Raw genomic sequence first — 18,045 nt, forward strand, 5'->3', positions numbered from 1 at the left:
TATTATTCTCCCTTGACTCCACAGCAGGAAACCCTTTCATGGAGCCAAAATAGCCTAGCCCACCACTGCACCTGCAACTCATAATACCTGTTTCCAATCATGTATATTTATAGTGCACAGACTGATGCTTGGCCTAAATAGCCAAGTGGTTATGGTACTGGGTTTGTAACCCCCAGATCAAGAGTTCAAATCTCACAATGGCAAACTATGAAACAATGTAACTTCATCTGAAACAGATGGAAACAGGTTTACTCAAAAGAGTATCAAGAGTTCAAATCTCACTATAGCAAACTATGAAACAATGTAACTTCATCTGAAACAGATGGAAACAGGTTTGTACTCAAAAGAGTTATAGTGCACAGACTCTAAACAGTGTTTCCACTGGGGATGGGGACGGCGACACACACACATATACAATGACATCTTGAATCTTTGTTCAAGTACAATTAATTCAACTTCTGTGATGACATGAGCTCCAAAGAGAACATAGTTTACAAATGCTTCATTATAATTTTCCTGATTGAAGTCTGAGGAAGAATGTAAGTGTGCATACAATTTTAGTTCTTTCTCTTCAGGTAATGTTCCCCTCTCCAAATCTGTTGTCATCACCACTTTCCTGAAAAAACCCAACCCTTGACCCAGTGTCCTTGCACCCTTCTGTGTTTCTAACCTCCCTTTCCTCTACAAAGTCCTTGAACGTACTATTGCCTCCCAAATCCATGCCCATTGACCTCGGAACTCCATGTCTAAGTCTGTTCAGTTTTCCGTCCTGCCGTAACAATGAAACAGCTCTTACCAAAGTCACAAATTACAGCCTTTGTGACTGTAAACTATCCCTCCTAGTCCTTCTTGACCAGTCTGCAGCCTTTGATATGATGGACCACACCATCCTCCTTTACCACTTCTCCGCTGCCTTTCAGTTGAGTGGGAATTGCATTTGGCTGGTTCCATTTTTTTCTATCTAAACGTTGAGAGAATTATCTGTAATAATGGCTTTTCTCCCTGCTGCTGTGCCAGTACCTCTGATGGTCCACACGGACTATTTATTATTGACATGCTGCTTCTTGGCAACATCATTTGAAAACACAGCATCAGTTTCCACACGCACGCTGAAGGCACACAACTCTACATCACTACCACCTCTCTCCGCTATCTTTAAAGTATCAAAATGCTTGACCAGTGCGCTGAGTAGAAATTTCTGCCAATTAAATATTTGGAAAACCAAGGTCATTCTCTTTGGTCCCTGTTACAAACACCCTCCCCTAGCCACTGATTCCAACCCTCTCACTGGCAACTGTGTCAGACTGAATCCTGGCTGTTCCCAACCCTGGTGTCATACTTGATCCTGAGATGAGCTTCGTATCACACATTGGCATGATCACTAACACACCATTTCCACCTCCATAACATCACCCAACTCCACCCTTGTATTAGCTCATTTGCTGATTCTCATCCATGTCTTTACTGCCTCCAGATTTGACTTTTCCAAAGCACTTGACTGGCACCCACAATCTACCCAAACTTATCCAAAGCTCTGCTATTCATGTTGTATTCACCCATCACACCTGTGCTCACTGACCATATGGGTTAAACAATGCTTGATTTTTTTTTACTCATTCAGGAACGTGGGCTTAGCTGGCTGGGTCAGCATTTATTGCCCATCTCTAGTTTCCCTTGAGAAGGTGGTGGTGACCTGCCTTCTTGAACCGCTGCAGTCCATGTGGTGTAGGTACACCAACAGTGGTGTTAGGAAGGGAGTTCCAGGATTTTGACCCAGTGAAAGTGAAGGAACAGCAATATATTTCCAAGTCAGGATGGTGAGTGACTTGGAGGGGAACTCCCAGGTGGTGGTGTTCCCATCTATCTGCTGCCCTTGTCTTTCTAGATTGTAGTGGTCATGGGTTTGGAAGGTGCTGTCAAAGGAGCCTTGGTGAATTCCTGCAGTGCATCTTGGATAGTTTACACTACTGCTACTGTGCATCGGTGGTGGAGGGACTGAATATTTGTGGATGTGGTGCCAATTAAGCGGACTGCTTTGTCCTGGACGGTGTCAAGCTTCTTGAGTGTTGTGGGAGCTGCACTCATCTAGGCAAGTGGGGAGTATTCCATCACATTCCTGACTTGTGCCTTGTAGATGGTGGACAGGCTTTGGGGAGTCAGGAGGTGAGTTATTCATCACAGGATTCCTAGCTTCTGGCCTGCTCTTGTAGCCACGGTATTTATATGGCTGGTCCAGTTCAGTTTCTGGTCAATGGTAACCCCCAGGATGTTGAGTGGGGGATTCAGTGATGGTTGGATTCTCTCTTGTTGGAAATGGTCATTGCCTGACACTTACGTGGCACGAATGTTACTTGCCACTTGTCAGTCCAAGCCTGGATATTGTCCAGGTCTTGCTGCATTTGGACATGGACTGCTTCAGTATCTGAGGAGTTGCGAATGGTACTGAGCATTGTGCAATCATCAGTGAACATCACCTCTTCTGACCTTATGATGGAAGGTAGATCATTGATGAAGCAGCTGAAGGTGGTTGGGCCGAGGACACTACCCTGAGGAATTCCTGCAATTATGTCCTGGAGCTGAGATGATTCACGTCCAACAACCACAATCATCTTCCTTTGTGCTAGGTGTGACTCCAACCAGCCATGAGTTTTCCCCCTGATTCCCACTGACTCCAGTTTTGCTAGGGCTCTTTGATGCTACACTTAGTCAAATGTGGCCTTGTTTTCAGGGGCAGTCACTCTCACCTCACCTTGGGAGTTCAGCTCTTTTGTCCATGTCTGAGCCAAGGCTGTAATGACGTCAGGAGCTGAGTGGCTCTTGCGGAACCTAAACTGGGGATCAGTGGGCAGGTTATTGCTAAGCAAGTGCTGCTTGATAGCACTGTTGATGACCCCTTCCATTACTTTACTGATGATTGAGAGTAGACCGATGGGATGGGAATTGGCCAGGTTGGATTGCCCTGCTTTGTGTACAGGGCATACCTGGGCAATTTTCCACATAGCCGGGTAGAAGACAGTATCGTAGCTGTACTGGAACAGCTTGGCTAGGGGAGCGGCAAGTTCTGGAGCAGAAGTCTTCAGTACTATTGCTGGAATATTGTCAGGGCCCATAGCCTTTGCAATATCCAGTGTCGTCAGCCATTTCTTGATATCATGTGGAGTGAATCAAATTAGTTGAAGACTGGCATCTGTGATGCTCGGGATCTTTGGAGGAATCTGAGATGGATCATCCATTCAGCACTTTTGGCTGAAGATTGTAGCAAATGCTTCAGCCTTATCTTTTGCACTGATGTGCTGGGCTCCTCCATCATTAAGGATGGGGATATTTGCAGAGCCTCCTCCTCTAGCGAGTTGTTTAGCTGTCCACCACTATTTACGACTGGATGTGACAGGACTGCAGAGTTTAGATTTGATCCGTTGGTTGTGGATTGCTTAGCTCTATCTATCACTTGCTGCTTTATGCTCTGTGGCATAGCTTCACCAGGTTGACACCTCATTTTTAGATAGGCCTGGTGTTGCTCCGGCATGCCCTCCTGCAGCAGGCGGGTTGGTGAGGATGAGGTCAAGTATGCTTTTCCCTCCTGTTGGTTCCCTCATCACCTGCTGCAGACCTAGTCTAGCAGCTATGTCATTTAGGACTCGGCCAGCTTGGTTAGTGCTACTGAGCCACTTTTGGTGATGGACATTGAAGTTCCCCACCCAGATTACATTCTGTGCCGCTGCCACCCTCAGTGCTTCCTCCATTTGGTGTTCAACATGGAGGAGCACTGATTCATCAGCTGAGGGAGGGTAGTATGTGGTAATCAGCAGGAGGTTTCCTTGCCCATGTTTGACCCGATACCATGAGACTTCATGGAGTCCAGATTCGATGTTGAGGATTCCCAGGGCAATTCCCTCCAGACTGTATACCACTGTGCTACCACCTCTGCTGGTCTGTCCGGCCAATGGGACAGGATGTACCCAGGAATTATAATGGTGGTGTCTGGGACATTATCTGTAAGATATGATTCCATGAGGATGACTATGTCAGGCTGTTGCTTGACTAGTCTGTGAGACAGCTCTCCCAATTTTGGCATAAGCTCCCAGTTAGGAAGGAGAAATTTGCAGGGTCGACAGGGCTGAGATTGCCATTGTCGTTTCTATTGCATAGGTTCTGGCTGGATGGTCTATCCAGTTTCATTCCTTTTTTGTGACTTTGTGGCGGTTTGATACAACTGAGGGCTTGCTTGGCTATTTCAGAGGGCATTTAAGAGTCAACCACATTGCTATGAGTCTGGAGTCACATGTGGGCCAGACCCAGGTAAGGACAACAGATTTCCTTCCCTAAAGGACATTAGTGAACCAAATGGGTTTTTACAACAATCGACAATGATTTCATGATCATCATTAGGCTTTTAATTGCAGATTTTTATTGAATCTGTGAGGGTGTCTATATCAGGCTGTTGCTTGACTAGTCTGTGAGACAGCTCTCCCAATTTTGGCACTAGCCTCCAGGTGTTATTATGGAGGACTTTGCAGGGTCGACAGGGCTGAGACTGCCATTGTCATTTCCGGTACCCCATTGAATTTTTATTAAAATTCTCATCCTTGCTTTCAAATGCCTTCATGGCTTTGCCCCTCCCCAGCTCTGTAATCTCCTCTAGCCCCACAACCCTCTGAGATATCTGTGCTCCTCTAATTCAGGCCTCTTGTGCATCTCCAATTTTAATTGCTACACCATTGGAGGCCTTGCCTACAGCAGTCTAGGCCTTAAGCTCTGGAATACCCTTCCTAAACCCCTCTACCTCTCTTTCCTACTTTAAGATTGTCCTTAAAATCTACCTCTTAGACTAAGCCTTTGGACATCTGCTCGAATATCTGCTTATGTGGCTCAGTGTCAACCTTTGCTTTATAATGCTTCTGAGGCACCTTGAGACATCGTCTTACATTAAAGGAGCTATATAAATACAAGTTGTCAATAAACAAGTAAGCAAGAGTTACAAGAAGCTGGCAGCTCAAATGCTTTATCACCGTAGTTTACAAACAACATGTACTTATGCCAACACAGTGAAAACAATTGAACTTTACCAGAAACCCAGTGCTAGCCAGTACTCACCAGGAGAAGGCGGTTGTATCTTGGGCTGTTTTTTGGATTCAGCAGAACTGAAGATCTCAGGAGGGGGCTCCTCTCCGCGTTCAATCTTACATTCAAAGGCAAACAGGTACTGAATGTACTGCTTCTTTAGTGAGCTGGCTGCACTGCTTGATGTGCCTACACTCAGGGCCGTTGCCAGTTCGCGCCATTTTTTGTTTTTATTAACCTAGAGAGATTATGTGAAAATTAATGAGAATCTGATTGAATATTGTCAAATACTTTCAGCATACCTCCATGATAAATCATTTAGTAGAATCCGAATGACAATATTCAACTGATAAGTTTTGTGTACTTCAGCTTTCCGAAACAGCTTTTCTCAGTTTTGAGGGTCCAAAGCATCTTCAAAGAAGGAACTTTAGGAATTGGATTGGGCTGGGGCTGAGAGGAGGTGTGCAACAAAAGGACTAAAAAGGATTTAAAGCTCAATAGTCACAACATGAAAAACTGCAAACTCCAGCTGCCTAAAACTTTGACCGACCTAAATGCGTACTGCCCTATTTGATCAGACTAACTAGTTGGCATGGTGTAAACAAGAGGTTCCCTACTTTTTGGGTGAAGGGTTAGGAGGAAACAGGCAACTGACTTTGTGTTCTCTTGAATGAGTTTAGATCGGGGGGGGGGGGGGGGGGGGGGGGGGGGGGGGGGGGGGGGGGTGGTTGTGGGTGGGATAGCAGGGCCCCAGGGTCTGGGGGCCCAGAGTGCCAGAGCGAGAGTGGGGCCCAGAGCGATAACAGAGCCCGAGGGAGACAGTGTGAGAGCGGGGTGGGAGGACAAGGGGTGAGACTGGGGCAACTGGAGTGTGTGAGAGTGAGGAGTGGAGGGTGTGTGAGAGGGGAGTGTGTGAGTGCGAAAGTGAGAGAAGGGAAAGTGTGTGTGTGTGTGTGTGTGTGTGTATGTGTGTGAGAGAGAGAGAGCGGGAGCGAGCATGTGAATGTGTGTCTTGCTTATGCCCAGTTTCAGGGTTCTCATTCTCCTTCACCGTCACACACCGACTTGCACTCTCACCCACTCTCACAATGGGTGAGGGTGAGTGAGTGGCCACACACACTCTTACCATCTCACACTCTAATAGTTATCTTTATTTATTATTTCTTTAAAAAATTGTCAATTTATTGCTTTGACTTCTTTTTTGCTCGGCAAGTTGATAGTTTTGCTCGGCAGGTTTCACACCTCGGCTTTATTTTTGAAATTCACGTTTAATGTTGTGCTAAGCTTTATCTTTCCATTCTGGCAGGAAGAATAAAACAGAAGCATATTATCTAAATGGTGAGAGACTGTGGAGCTCTGAGATGCAGAGAGATTTGGGTGCATGAATCGCAAAAGGCTAATATGCAGGTACAGCAAATAATTAGGAAAGCTAATAGTGTGTTACCATTTATTGCGAGGGGAATTGAATACAAAAGTAGGGAGGTTATATTTCAGCTATACAGAGCGCTAGCGAGGCCATGGCTACAGCACTGTGTACAGTATTGGTCACATTATTTAAGGAAGGATGTAAATGCATTGGGGGCAGTTCGAAGAAAATTTACCAGACTAATACCTGGAATGGGCTAGTTGTCTTATGAGGAAGGGTTGAACAGGTTGAACAGAATAAGAGGTGACTTGATTGAAACGTATAAGAGCCTGAGAAGTTTTGACAGGGTGAATGTGGAGAGGATGTTTCCTCTTGTGGGAGAATCTAGAACTATGGGTCACTGTTTAAAAATAAGGAGTCGCCCAGTGAAAATGGAGATGAGGCAAAATGTTTTCACTCTAAGGGCCATAAGTCTTTGAAACTCTCTTCCTGAAAAGGCAGTGGAAGTAGAGTCTTTGAATATTTTTAAGGCAGAGGTGGATAGATTCTTGGTAAGGTTGATAGGTTAGTGGGGGTAGGCGGGATGCAGATTTGAGGTTACTATGAGATTAGTCATGATCTTATTATATGGCAGAGCAGGCTCGAGGGGCTGAATGGCCTACTCCTGCTCCTTGCTCATATGTTCGTATGTTTCCAAATTTGCTCGTTAGCCGCTTGAGTGAGAAAAATTATGAAATGTGGCCCCCCATGTGAAAAGGTTGGAAAATCTGACCTTCAAAGTTATGGAGGAAGGGGTGTTCCTTTCCAGTTTTATCTTAATATTATTATTTATTCCTCAATAAATTTTTAATTAATATAGCTGGGAGATCTTTAAGGATTTCATAAAAAAAGGCATTTAGGCCTCATGTTTCTGGTGTATTTCTGCCCAGATTCAAACAAAATAATACTGAAGGTCATGGAATTTTAAGCATAACGGTTTGCAGCCATGACCAATTTATGTTGGAGTATCGATGATTATTTACGCTGGATCAAAAAATCCAGATGACCAAAGTAATCAGTTATTGCCCACAAAATTAGCTACGCCGCAAAACTGAAATACGGCATTTCTACCAACTACAACTGTTTGGGGTGTTTGTCACATTGTGTCCAGAACCTGGGGCGTCCATGCACATTAATTCAGCAGTAATCATCTGACCTACAGTGACCAGCTGTCAGCTGAAGAATGACCCAGGTCTCTTACACTTTCCACTGCAATTTCTTTAAAAAGCAGCCTGTAGAGTTTTATGCACCAGAATTAAATTCTGTTTGAAGAAGTCAGTCTTAATCTTTATCTTTATTGTCAAGCAGCTATTGGAACTCTAACAGTGGTAGCAGAGGATAATTGTTGCTTGTAAGTAAAAGATGGGAAATTAAGCTTTCTTCAGACAAAAGACTGTATTTAGAGTTTACTTTAAGGGAAGAGTGGTTTGGAGTCACTTAAAAAAAATGGCTGAACAAAATGTACAGTATGGGGGTAAACCCACCGATGTTTTCTGAACGCCAACCATATGAACAATGGAAGAATGACGTAACCATGTGTACATGGGTTACGTCCTTGCCAAAGAAAAAACAGGGAATGGCCTTGGCACTTTCGCTACTGTATGAAAGCAAAACAAGATGCAAAGTGCTTTCAGAGTTGGAGCCTGAGCATTTGGGCATGGATGAAGGTTTGGAAAAATTATTCGATTTTATGGATAGGATTTATCAAAAAGGTGACGTTTTAAATGCCTACAAGGCATGGTCAGATTTTGACAAATTCAGAAAGTTGGAGGATAGTTCCATAGAAGATTACATACTGGAATTGAGGAGATTATATGCAAGATTGCAAAAAATCGTATGGGAATTCCCCAATCAGTGCTGGCATTTAAGTTACTAAACTGTGCCAATGTATCGAATATGGAAAGACTTCTAGTTTTGATAGGAGTTAAATTTGCGGAAAGATACACACAATAGAACAAGTGTCAGAAGCTCTAAGAAAATTCCTTGGAAAACATTCCTTTCCAGCAGTGTTCATGGTGCAAATGGGTCATTTGGTGGTAAGACAGAAAATAGAGGATACAATGTTAAGGGGATGGAGAGGTGATCTAGAAACAGGACACAGGCGTCAGTACAAAAGGAGATTTGTAACTAGAAACAATGAGGACAGAAACACCTTTGACAATTATGGCAGGAGAAAAGAATTGGGAAATGACAACAAAAGGATGAACCCCAAAAATGCCAGGGTATTTTATCAGTGCTTTAGATGAGATTCAAAATACCATTATGCAATGAATTGTCCTAAACGATATAATATGTTCGAAATTAGACATGAGACAGAAGACTGGGAAGATGATGATGGACATATTGACCAAAGAGAGGGCAGTGTATTAGTTACAAGAAGTTTCAGCCCGGTGATGAATGTCTTGGTTGCAGAGTCCTTCAATTGTGTGGTGCTATATAGTGGATCCACGCCTACAGTGTGTGGAATAGACTGGTTAGAATGCTACCTGGACTCCTTAAATGACAAGGACGGGAATAAGGTCGAGGAATTTGAAAGTCCTACCAGTTTTAGATTTGGAGATGATAATACTTTAAAATCTTTAAAAAGGGTAGTGCTTCCCTGTAAGATAGCTGGAGTCAATCACTTCATCAGTTTGGATGTAGTGTCTAGTGAAATGTTAAGCAGGCCATCGATGAAGAAAGCACAAATGAAGCTGGACATGGAATATGACAAGGCTATTCCATTTGGAAAACCTATGGCTTTACAATTTACACAATCTGGCCACTATTCCTTTCATGAAACCTAACTTTTTTACTAAAGAAATTAAAGAGGGGCTATTAACGTCAGGGGATAGGAATTTAGAAAACAAAAAATTATTTGTGTTAAAATGGCATTGGCAGTTTTCCCACCCTTCTTCCCAAAGGTTAAAATTTTCGTTAAGGGATGCAGGATTAAGGAATGGAGAGTACCATAAACTTATAAAGAAGATAAGTGATAGATATGATATATGTAAGAAATACAGAAGGACACTGTCGCATGGAGAAAGAAAACATATTGAAAGACCTTCACACATTACAAAATTACCTCAGGTCAAAGTTTGTACCTCTGGAAAAATATGAAGAGACCAAGAAAGAATTCAGCACTTCTCTGAACAAACTGAAGAATCAGTTGGCAGAGAAGACACAACAATGTTCAATTTTCCCAGGAGGCAGCAAACGAATACAAAAGAGAGATGGAAGAGCTGAAGAATCAGCTAAATGAAACTAAAGAGGCTTTGGAAGCAAAAGTCCCAGAATTTTCCAAGGAGCAGCCAGATAATGAAATTTTGGGAGCCTCAGCCACTGAGCTCAGTCAAGTTGAGCTTGCCTGAAGTCAAAAAGGCGGCTGAGATTAAAGTCTGCACTAGAAAGAATGCGGCATGTAGAAAAATGATACAGAAATACTAATCGGGCCTTAATTCTGGTAGCATATGAATACACTTTCCTACATAGGCCTGGCATTCAAACCACAAACGCCAAAGCCCTTAGTCATTTGCCTTTACAAGAAAATGATAAGCACGTCCCAGTTCCACAGGAACTTGTCTTACTGTTAAATTTCTTAGATTCCTCGCCGGTATGTGCTTGACAGATCAGAGACTGGACAAATCAAGACCCAGTCCGATCTCAAGTTCAAGAGAAAGTGCTACATGTTTGGTCATGGAGCCCATATCTGATGAAATAAAATCGTACTTCAACAAAAGGCATGAACTAACCAGCCAGGATGGCATCCTATTGTGGGGAGCACGAATGATAGCTCCTCCAAAGGGAAGTGAGCCACTTTTTGTTGAACTACAGTGCCTATCCAGGAATTTCCCAAATGTAGACCATATCACGCAGCTATCTATGGTGGCCTGGGATGGATGGCGAAATAGGGAGTTTAGTAAAGCACTGTTTGCAATGTCAGCAACTGCAAAAGTTGTCAGTGACAGCTCCATTACACCCATGAAAGTGGCCAGGTAGACCCTGGGCATGGTTACACATTGACTACACTGGCCTTTCCTGGGGACAACATTTCTGCTCATTGTCAATGCCCATTCAAAATGGTTGGACGTATATGAGGTGAAGTCACCAGCGTCAGGCATTACAATTGAGAAATTACGAGAGTGTTTTGCCATTCATGGACTACCGGAAGTAGTCGTCTCTGATAACAAACTATCAGAATGCTGGCACGGCATTTGTAGTGCTGAGTTTCAACGGTTCATCAGCCTCAACAGTATCACTCATGTGAAAACTGCACCATACCACCCTTCCTCAAACAGACTGGCCGAAAGGGCAGTTCAAACCTTCAAGACAGATGTGAAAAAGCTAGCTGGTGATTCCTTGGCAACCAAGCTAGCACGCTTTCTTTTTCATTACAGGACTACCCCTGATACAACAACAAGTGCCACACCTGCGGAGTTATTGTTGAAACACTGTTTCAGGATGAGATTGAGCTTAATAATGCTGAATTTAGAGGGGAAGATGGAAAGGAGATAGGGAAGCCAGAAAAATAGGCATGGCTGGCATACTCGTGAGAGGAAATTTATTGTGTCAGAGCCGATATACGTTAAAAACTTCGGGGAAGGACCAAAGTGGTTAGTGGATGAATTAAATGCAGTAAGTGGACCTCTATCTTACCATGTGAGATGGAAGGCAGGATCATCCGTAAACATGTGAACCATTTAAGGAAGAGAAAGACAAATCATCAGGATATGGTTCCATCAGTGATCATGACCAGGTCTACGTTTCCTGTTGAGGATATTCAACTCAGGACTGACATGCCTGATGTTCCTGTAAGAGTTGAGGATACAGAACTGCAAGTGCCCACCAAAGCACCTGATGTTCAGGCAACTCCGGAAAAGGAGTTTCCTGACAAAGAACCTGAAGTTGTGGAGCTGCAACGTTCCACATGTACTAGTAAACCACCTGAAAGACTGAACTTGTAAATTCCTTACCCAGTGTAAATATTATGTTGTCCTGAAAAATATGTGCCTGTAAACATAATATGTATAGCCAAGTTAAAGGGGGAGGGATGTATTAATTATGGTTTTATTTAGTGTGTGATGTACCTTTAAGAACAACACTTGTTTGGAGGGATCACATGATTTGTAGTAACCAATAGGAGAGTAGCATGGGCCACCTCTGCAGTCAGTGTGGAGATAGAGTTGGAGTTGAAAGCACACATATTTGCTACTGAATACATTCTAAATAAACTAAATGTTTCCACCTAAGAAGTGTCTGCAGTTCAACTCTATTGCTAATAGTCCCACTCGGCCACCCTACAACAGAGGTTATTCTTAGTAGGTACAGATGCACAACAAAAATAATAGCATGGCTATAATTTGCATAATGCCTTTTTTTTTACTTCAGTGAGACTACAAGAATGCAGCGAAATTTACCTGCATGCAGATACTAATGCAGTGGTCAAACAGCCAGGCAACATTTGCAAAACAAGCCTTTATATTTTGCCCTTTTCCTATACTGCAACAAGATTCTTTGAAACATTTTGAATGTTTTACTGTTGCACTGTTAGTTAGGTTTCAAATTAATGGACAGCCATTTCTCCACAAGTTAAACTTGCATCAATTCGCAAAATGCATGTTTCATAGCAACAAAGTCCAAATATCAGCCAAAACCTAACCAACAAATAATTCTGAACCACCAAAAGACTAACTGTATTGCTCAGTGCCTACCTGTGCCAGACCACCAATTTCCTTAACACAGATGTAAAGTCGGTAAAGGTCCAATGGCTTCTTGCCCACAGCAGGTAAAGTGACCACTGGTGTTCCTCTTTCCTCCATGAAGGACAGATAACGGTCTATCCACGTCTTGCGTTCCTGTTCACTCCCCAGCTCATACAGCTTGGTTATCTTCTCACCAGTTGTGGAAGAGTTTGATTTCTGCAATGAGCAGGCACAATCAAGCAGGAAATAAGTCATTTTTCAAATTACAAAAAATGGTCTTACTCCTTGAAAAAACAACAGCAAGTAATGAAGGCTACTGGTTCTGGCAGAAATCAAGTAAACAGTCTATTCTTGTGTTTCCATTTTAATGCTCAAAGCTCTCACATTTCATCAGTGTAACAATCAGAACTTTAGAGCTCAATAATTTGGGTGTGGGGCCACAGGCCAAACAAAAATCTTAAATACTTATGTCTCTATACCTGTTCATCATCTAATAATATACTGTTACCATCAAATGCAGTTACAAATTTAACCATCTCAGTCTAGGTCATATCTATCCCCAAACTGCTTCCCTAGTTTCAGATCACAACAGAAAATGCTCCTAACATTATTAAAACCTTTTTTTGTCACTGAGCTGAAGTTCTGATCTGCTAGGTCAATTAAGGTAAATGCAATGTTGATTTTTTTTTGGTCAGGCATGCACTGTGGCCACCTGATCTAATAAGAGTAACAAACTATGATTTGGATATGGATTACATCATCATTCTAGATGAAATGGAAGCATAACCCTTTTGTACTTCAGTTTTTTCAATTTGGACCTCTTTATTCTGAGGTCCACTACTGTGAACACATCAGTTACATTAGGCTAAATGGCCTTTGTTAATCACTGGATATTCTTATGATTGCATGAGTCACTTGTGAATTAACAACATGGAACATAATGCACTTCTTTGGTTTGGCACAGCTTGCAATTTTTCCCCAACTAAAACCAGATCTGGGCTGTCACCTTGCCGCAAGGTATCTTTATAGAATGGTCAGGCATCGAAAGGCAATCATCTAACAATGAAGTACTTGAATATAGGCAAAATTGGATAAATTAAAGGTATAAAATAGTAATGAATCATGCTACAGGATGAACATGATTAAGTTATGATTTCATTTTTGCACTAAAAATTACTAGACCTAAAAATACCACAGCATCTTTGCTTTGTTGCGGTCAGGTAGTAGATTTTGCTTTGCGGACACACCAGGGGGATAAAATTACTCTTCAGAGAGCAGAAAAGGGTGAAAGTGAAGTCAATGGAAAAGAAAAGCGGGCAGTGTAAGAAAGGTTGCCAATTCACTATCGCCCATTTTGAGCTACCGCTGAAGGCCAATTTCACCTCTGCCATTTCATTTAGATTCTCAATATTAGTAATGAATGAGAAGTGAAATGAAGATTGAATGCTCTCTCATGTAAACTGCAATAGAATATTGGACCAATCAGAACCAGTTACAGGGACAGAGAGTAAAATGCCTACATCTCCTATACTTAAAGGTAGTTTTAGCTGGTGAAGAGATTAATCCAAGCTGTAAATCCAAAATATTCTTCGATGTTTTTCTACTGCTGAATGTTTTTTTGTTTCAGGGAGTTGCACCATTAAAAACATTACTTTTAAAAACAAGTTGAAGTTATGAAGCTGATTATGCAATATTTTGATGATATTCATTAATTAACAGAATAATATACAGCTATTTTAAAAAACTGAAAGCTCAACACACACATTTATATAAACACACAACATACTAATACAGTTTAATCAGCACAATCTCCTCCAAATGTGCTCTCTCCCTTAATGGCATATAGGCTTTTCTCCAAAACAAAGGGCTGTCTCAGTTCATCCTGAATATTTTCAAACACTTCAAAACTTACTAATGTAAGACTGTAAAATTTAGACCTGGACAAAATTGATTTCCCTCTTCTCCAGAAGGCACCAACTTCTGCAGGGATTCAGTTCAGATGGTGCTACCTCTTTCAAGTGACTATTCTACAAGTGCGGCTAAATGGTGAGGATCAGCAAGTTTTGTTAGCGTGGAAAGTACTAGAGCTGTGACTAACTCAAATTATTCGTAATGTATACACATGTGCACTTTCCAGAGGGGGTCACTAACCCCTGTGCAGCAGAGACCCTGGCTGGTTTTGTCTTCCTCCAGTTCAATGGGCTACATCCAATTGGGTTGCCCAAAACGCAGCCACAGTTAGCATCAACTATCACAGCCCAGGCTGGGAAATCAAAACTTTGATCATCTGTTCCGTACAGTTCAGTGCTAGATTAGGAAGTATATTTACTCAATGAGCCGCTGGAACTCTAAAATTGATTCAACATACATTATGGATGTCCAGAAGGCAATCAACAAGGTTTCACAGAAGACAATTAACAAGAATGGAATTGGACACAACCTACTGGTTTGGATAGGAAATTTGTTAGGAGGTAGGAGAGGGAGTAGAGATAACAGATATGTGCTAAAATTGGCACGATATGATTAGTGATATACCCAAGGGAACTTAGGGCCTCAACTTTTCACTTTATTTATAAGTAGCTTGGATGAGAAAGAGGGAGCAATGTATTTAGGTATGCTGACAATGCATCACAATAACTAGTGCAGATGGGAGCAGGATGTTGCAATGAGACACTTTTAATCGAATGAGTGGTTAAAATTGCGGCAGATGGGGTTCAATATGGGGAAGTGTAAGGTCATCTGCTTTGGACTGTAGAAAGATAGATCAGAGTATTTTCTAAATTGTGAGAAGCTGGGAACACAGGGATTTAGAAGTCCATGTATAGAAATCACTAAAAGCAAAAATAATTGAAAAAGCCAATAGTATGTTGGCATTTATCTCAGAAGGGCTGGAAGTTACATTAAAGCTGTACAGGCCTCAGTTCAGACCCCAGCTGGAGTACTGCATTCAACGTTTTCTGCTTTCCATACCAGGAAGGATACTCTGGCCTTAGAGGGGCTGCTGTGCAGAATGATGCTAGGGCTGGAAGTACGAGGGCAGGTTGCATATACTAGGCTTGTATTTCCATCCCCGGCCCCCCACCCAGCCCCCAGTATAGAAGGTTAACGTTGATCTAATTTAAGTGTTTATGATAATCAAAGATGTTGATTGGGTAGATAGAAATAAACTATGGGCAGAATTTTACGCTGATTGGGCGCGCGCATGCCTGACCCAATTGGATGCGAAAATGTGAGATGACGTTGGGCGAGTGTCCCAACATCATCCTGTGCTCGTGCGATATTGCGGTCAGCAGGCGAGCGCAAGAGTTGGAAGCGCACCCACCTACAATAAAGGCGCAATTGTCTCCAATTTTTCATGCTCTGTCCATCTTTACAGTTGGTGGATGGGCAAATCAGCCAGGCGGACTTTGCATTTTTCATGGAACCTCATCCAAGGGCAGGATGAGGTTTCCGTTATTAAATGAAAGAAAAATAAATATCTATGGAGAGTACTTTTATCACATATGTTTAGGTGACTGATTGTGATGCTTGAACATTTTTTCCTGATTTTAAAAACTTCATTTAATGCTTTTCAGGTCTTTAATTCCCTGAGGAGGTTCTCTGCCTTCAGGGAGCTATCTGTCAGCGCTACCATGCCTGCACTGACATCAGCACCTGCTCTCCTCCTGCCCCTAACCCGGCAACGCTAAGCTTCTCAGCACGCACTTCACACTGGCTGGCTGTTAATCGGCCCGCCAGCATGAAATCGCGCTCCGGGGCCTATCACAGTCGGTGGTCCGTTCCCTGGCTGATACCAGACCCGCCAACCTAAAAATTCTGCCCTATGTTCTCCGGTAGAACAGCCAAAGATAAGGGGGCACAACCTGATAATTAGAACTAGGCTGTTCAGGGATGATGTCAGAAAGCATTTCTTCACAGAAAGGCCAGTGAAATCTGAAGCTCTCTGCCCTAAATGCTGTTGAGGCTAAGGCAATTGAAAATTTCAAAACTGAGATTGATAGTTTTAGCCAGGCAAGGACATTAAGGGTTACAGAATCAGGGTGAGTAGATGGAGTTAAAATACAGATCAACAATATTCTAACTGAATGATTGAACAGACTTGAGGGACAGAGTGACCTACTCCTGTTCCTTTGTAATGTAGTTGAAAGGGGATAGGAAGTGCATCTCAGATTCACTGCTTTAACAATGATCTTTTGAGTGCAGACTTAAAGCTGGAGCTGGATCTCAACATTTATGCTATTAAGTCTGGTTTCTATAGACTACAGGCAAATTTGAAAAGTCACTTTTTTCTACAGTCCCCTAGGACAAGGAGACATGATGATAATTTAGAAGAATATAACCATTTTTATATATTTTCATTTGTTATATCTATAAATAATTACACTAAACAAATGATGAAAAAGGTTTCAAATTTAAAAAATGTAGAATTTTAGGTCAGTTGAACATTCACATTTTTTCATGCAGTCAAAAGCATTTCTCCAAGCCTCCAGTCTGTACACCTTGGGAAAAGTCTCTGCATATATGGTGGTCCATAGTTAATATTATGACTGACTGCCATTCTCTCCTGGGAAGGAATTATATACAACACCATTCATCATGAAAGCTAATCGCTATTCAGCTGTTACCACATTTTAAAGGTTACAAGGGGATTTCAAACACATTTTTTCTGTTTTAAATGATTTTCAACATAGCACACAAACATTACAAAACATACAGGTTAATAAAACAGCACCACTTACAGGGCTTGACGGAGTCTTTGGCCAGCTTGGGCTGCTAATGCTATCACTTTCATCTCCATGCAATGAGGAGATGCTAGTAGAGCTTGGGGACATGGGGGAAAGGATTGGAAGGTTGCCTGAGGTAGGGGGCTGAGAAATACTCTGAGAGCTGTAGCTATCCTGTGGTAGCGGGACAAAGTACAACAAGGGTAGGGCAAGGTTCATTCAAAAGAAGAAAAAATGTTAAATCAACTTTAACTTACAGGTATAAACAGTCACATAACATTTGTAATTGGTATAAATTTGGAAAATTGCTGGAGCCACCATGCTTAATTTTAAGCTTAAATGAGATGCTTAGCACTTGAGTTTACCCCATGAAGGAAGTCATTTACCCAGTTTTACAAAAAAACCAGAAAAGCAAAATACCAAGTGCCTTTGCTGCTGCAGCAAGGAAGCCATGACAAAGAGGCAGAGAAAACGGCTGCAGTTTATAAAACCAGGCAAGCGCCTCTCTAACACCTTAAAGCCAAATTTACCGCTGCTTTAAGTGACTTTAGAACTGATAACTTTCAGATCCATTTGAAATGGAGGAATAGGACACGTAAATGGAAATGGCATGCAGAAGGTAGAAGACAGAGGCTGAAAACCAAATGATGTAACAGAGCAGACTTGTTCAGCCGAACAAACACCATCCGTGCTGGAGAAATACCTTAGACTTGGTCTCAGTTGGAGGAGGACCTTCTTCTTTGACTTCCAATTTCTGAGGTACTTGCAGTTTGGAATCGCCCTGCGTCATGATGTCCGTTCCGAGGCCCATTGAAGCTATGTGTATAAACAATTTGGGGAACTAAAATTAATCCTGAAATGCAGGTGCAAATCTCATTCAAGTTTAATACTGGAAACTAACAGAGGGATAAACACACGTAGCTGTTGCTTCCAATAAACCAATATAAAACTTTTAGAACCGAGAGTATAAAAGGATGGAAAAATATTTTTAAAAGAAAGTTGACAAGGTAGTTTTATTGTTCCCTGTACATATTTCCTCACCTGTTGAAAATCACATTCCAATCTATTCAGGGATACAGAATGCACATACACAAAATACAATTCACATCAGTTGTAAATTTGAGTCAGTTTTCGTAAACCACGTTTGTGTTCTACACTCAGTGTAAATATGTAG

General features: G+C 42.0%; 1 protein-coding gene across 2 annotated transcripts in view; it reads right to left on the reverse strand.

The window, feature by feature from the left end:
* Positions 1–18,045, reverse strand: part of arid1b (AT rich interactive domain 1B (SWI1-like)) — a 947,552-nt gene that overhangs the window by 55,272 nt on the left and 874,235 nt on the right. Inside the window, exons 10-13 of one of the 2 annotated variants that reach the window (XM_041178726.1) lie at positions 17,575–17,687; positions 16,887–17,045; positions 12,157–12,363; positions 5,095–5,299 (exon numbers count right to left, since the gene is read on the reverse strand). In XM_041178726.1, coding sequence (XP_041034660.1) covers positions 5,095–5,299; positions 12,157–12,363; positions 16,887–17,045; positions 17,575–17,687 — 684 coding nt within the window. The remainder of the gene's footprint in view (positions 1–5,094; positions 5,300–12,156; positions 12,364–16,886; positions 17,046–17,574; positions 17,688–18,045) is intronic. The other variant, XM_041178734.1, reaches the window with a different exon arrangement.

The sequence above is a fragment of the Carcharodon carcharias genome, chromosome 2 (assembly GCF_017639515.1).
Source record: "Carcharodon carcharias isolate sCarCar2 chromosome 2, sCarCar2.pri, whole genome shotgun sequence".
Lineage (NCBI taxonomy): Eukaryota > Metazoa > Chordata > Chondrichthyes > Lamniformes > Lamnidae > Carcharodon > Carcharodon carcharias.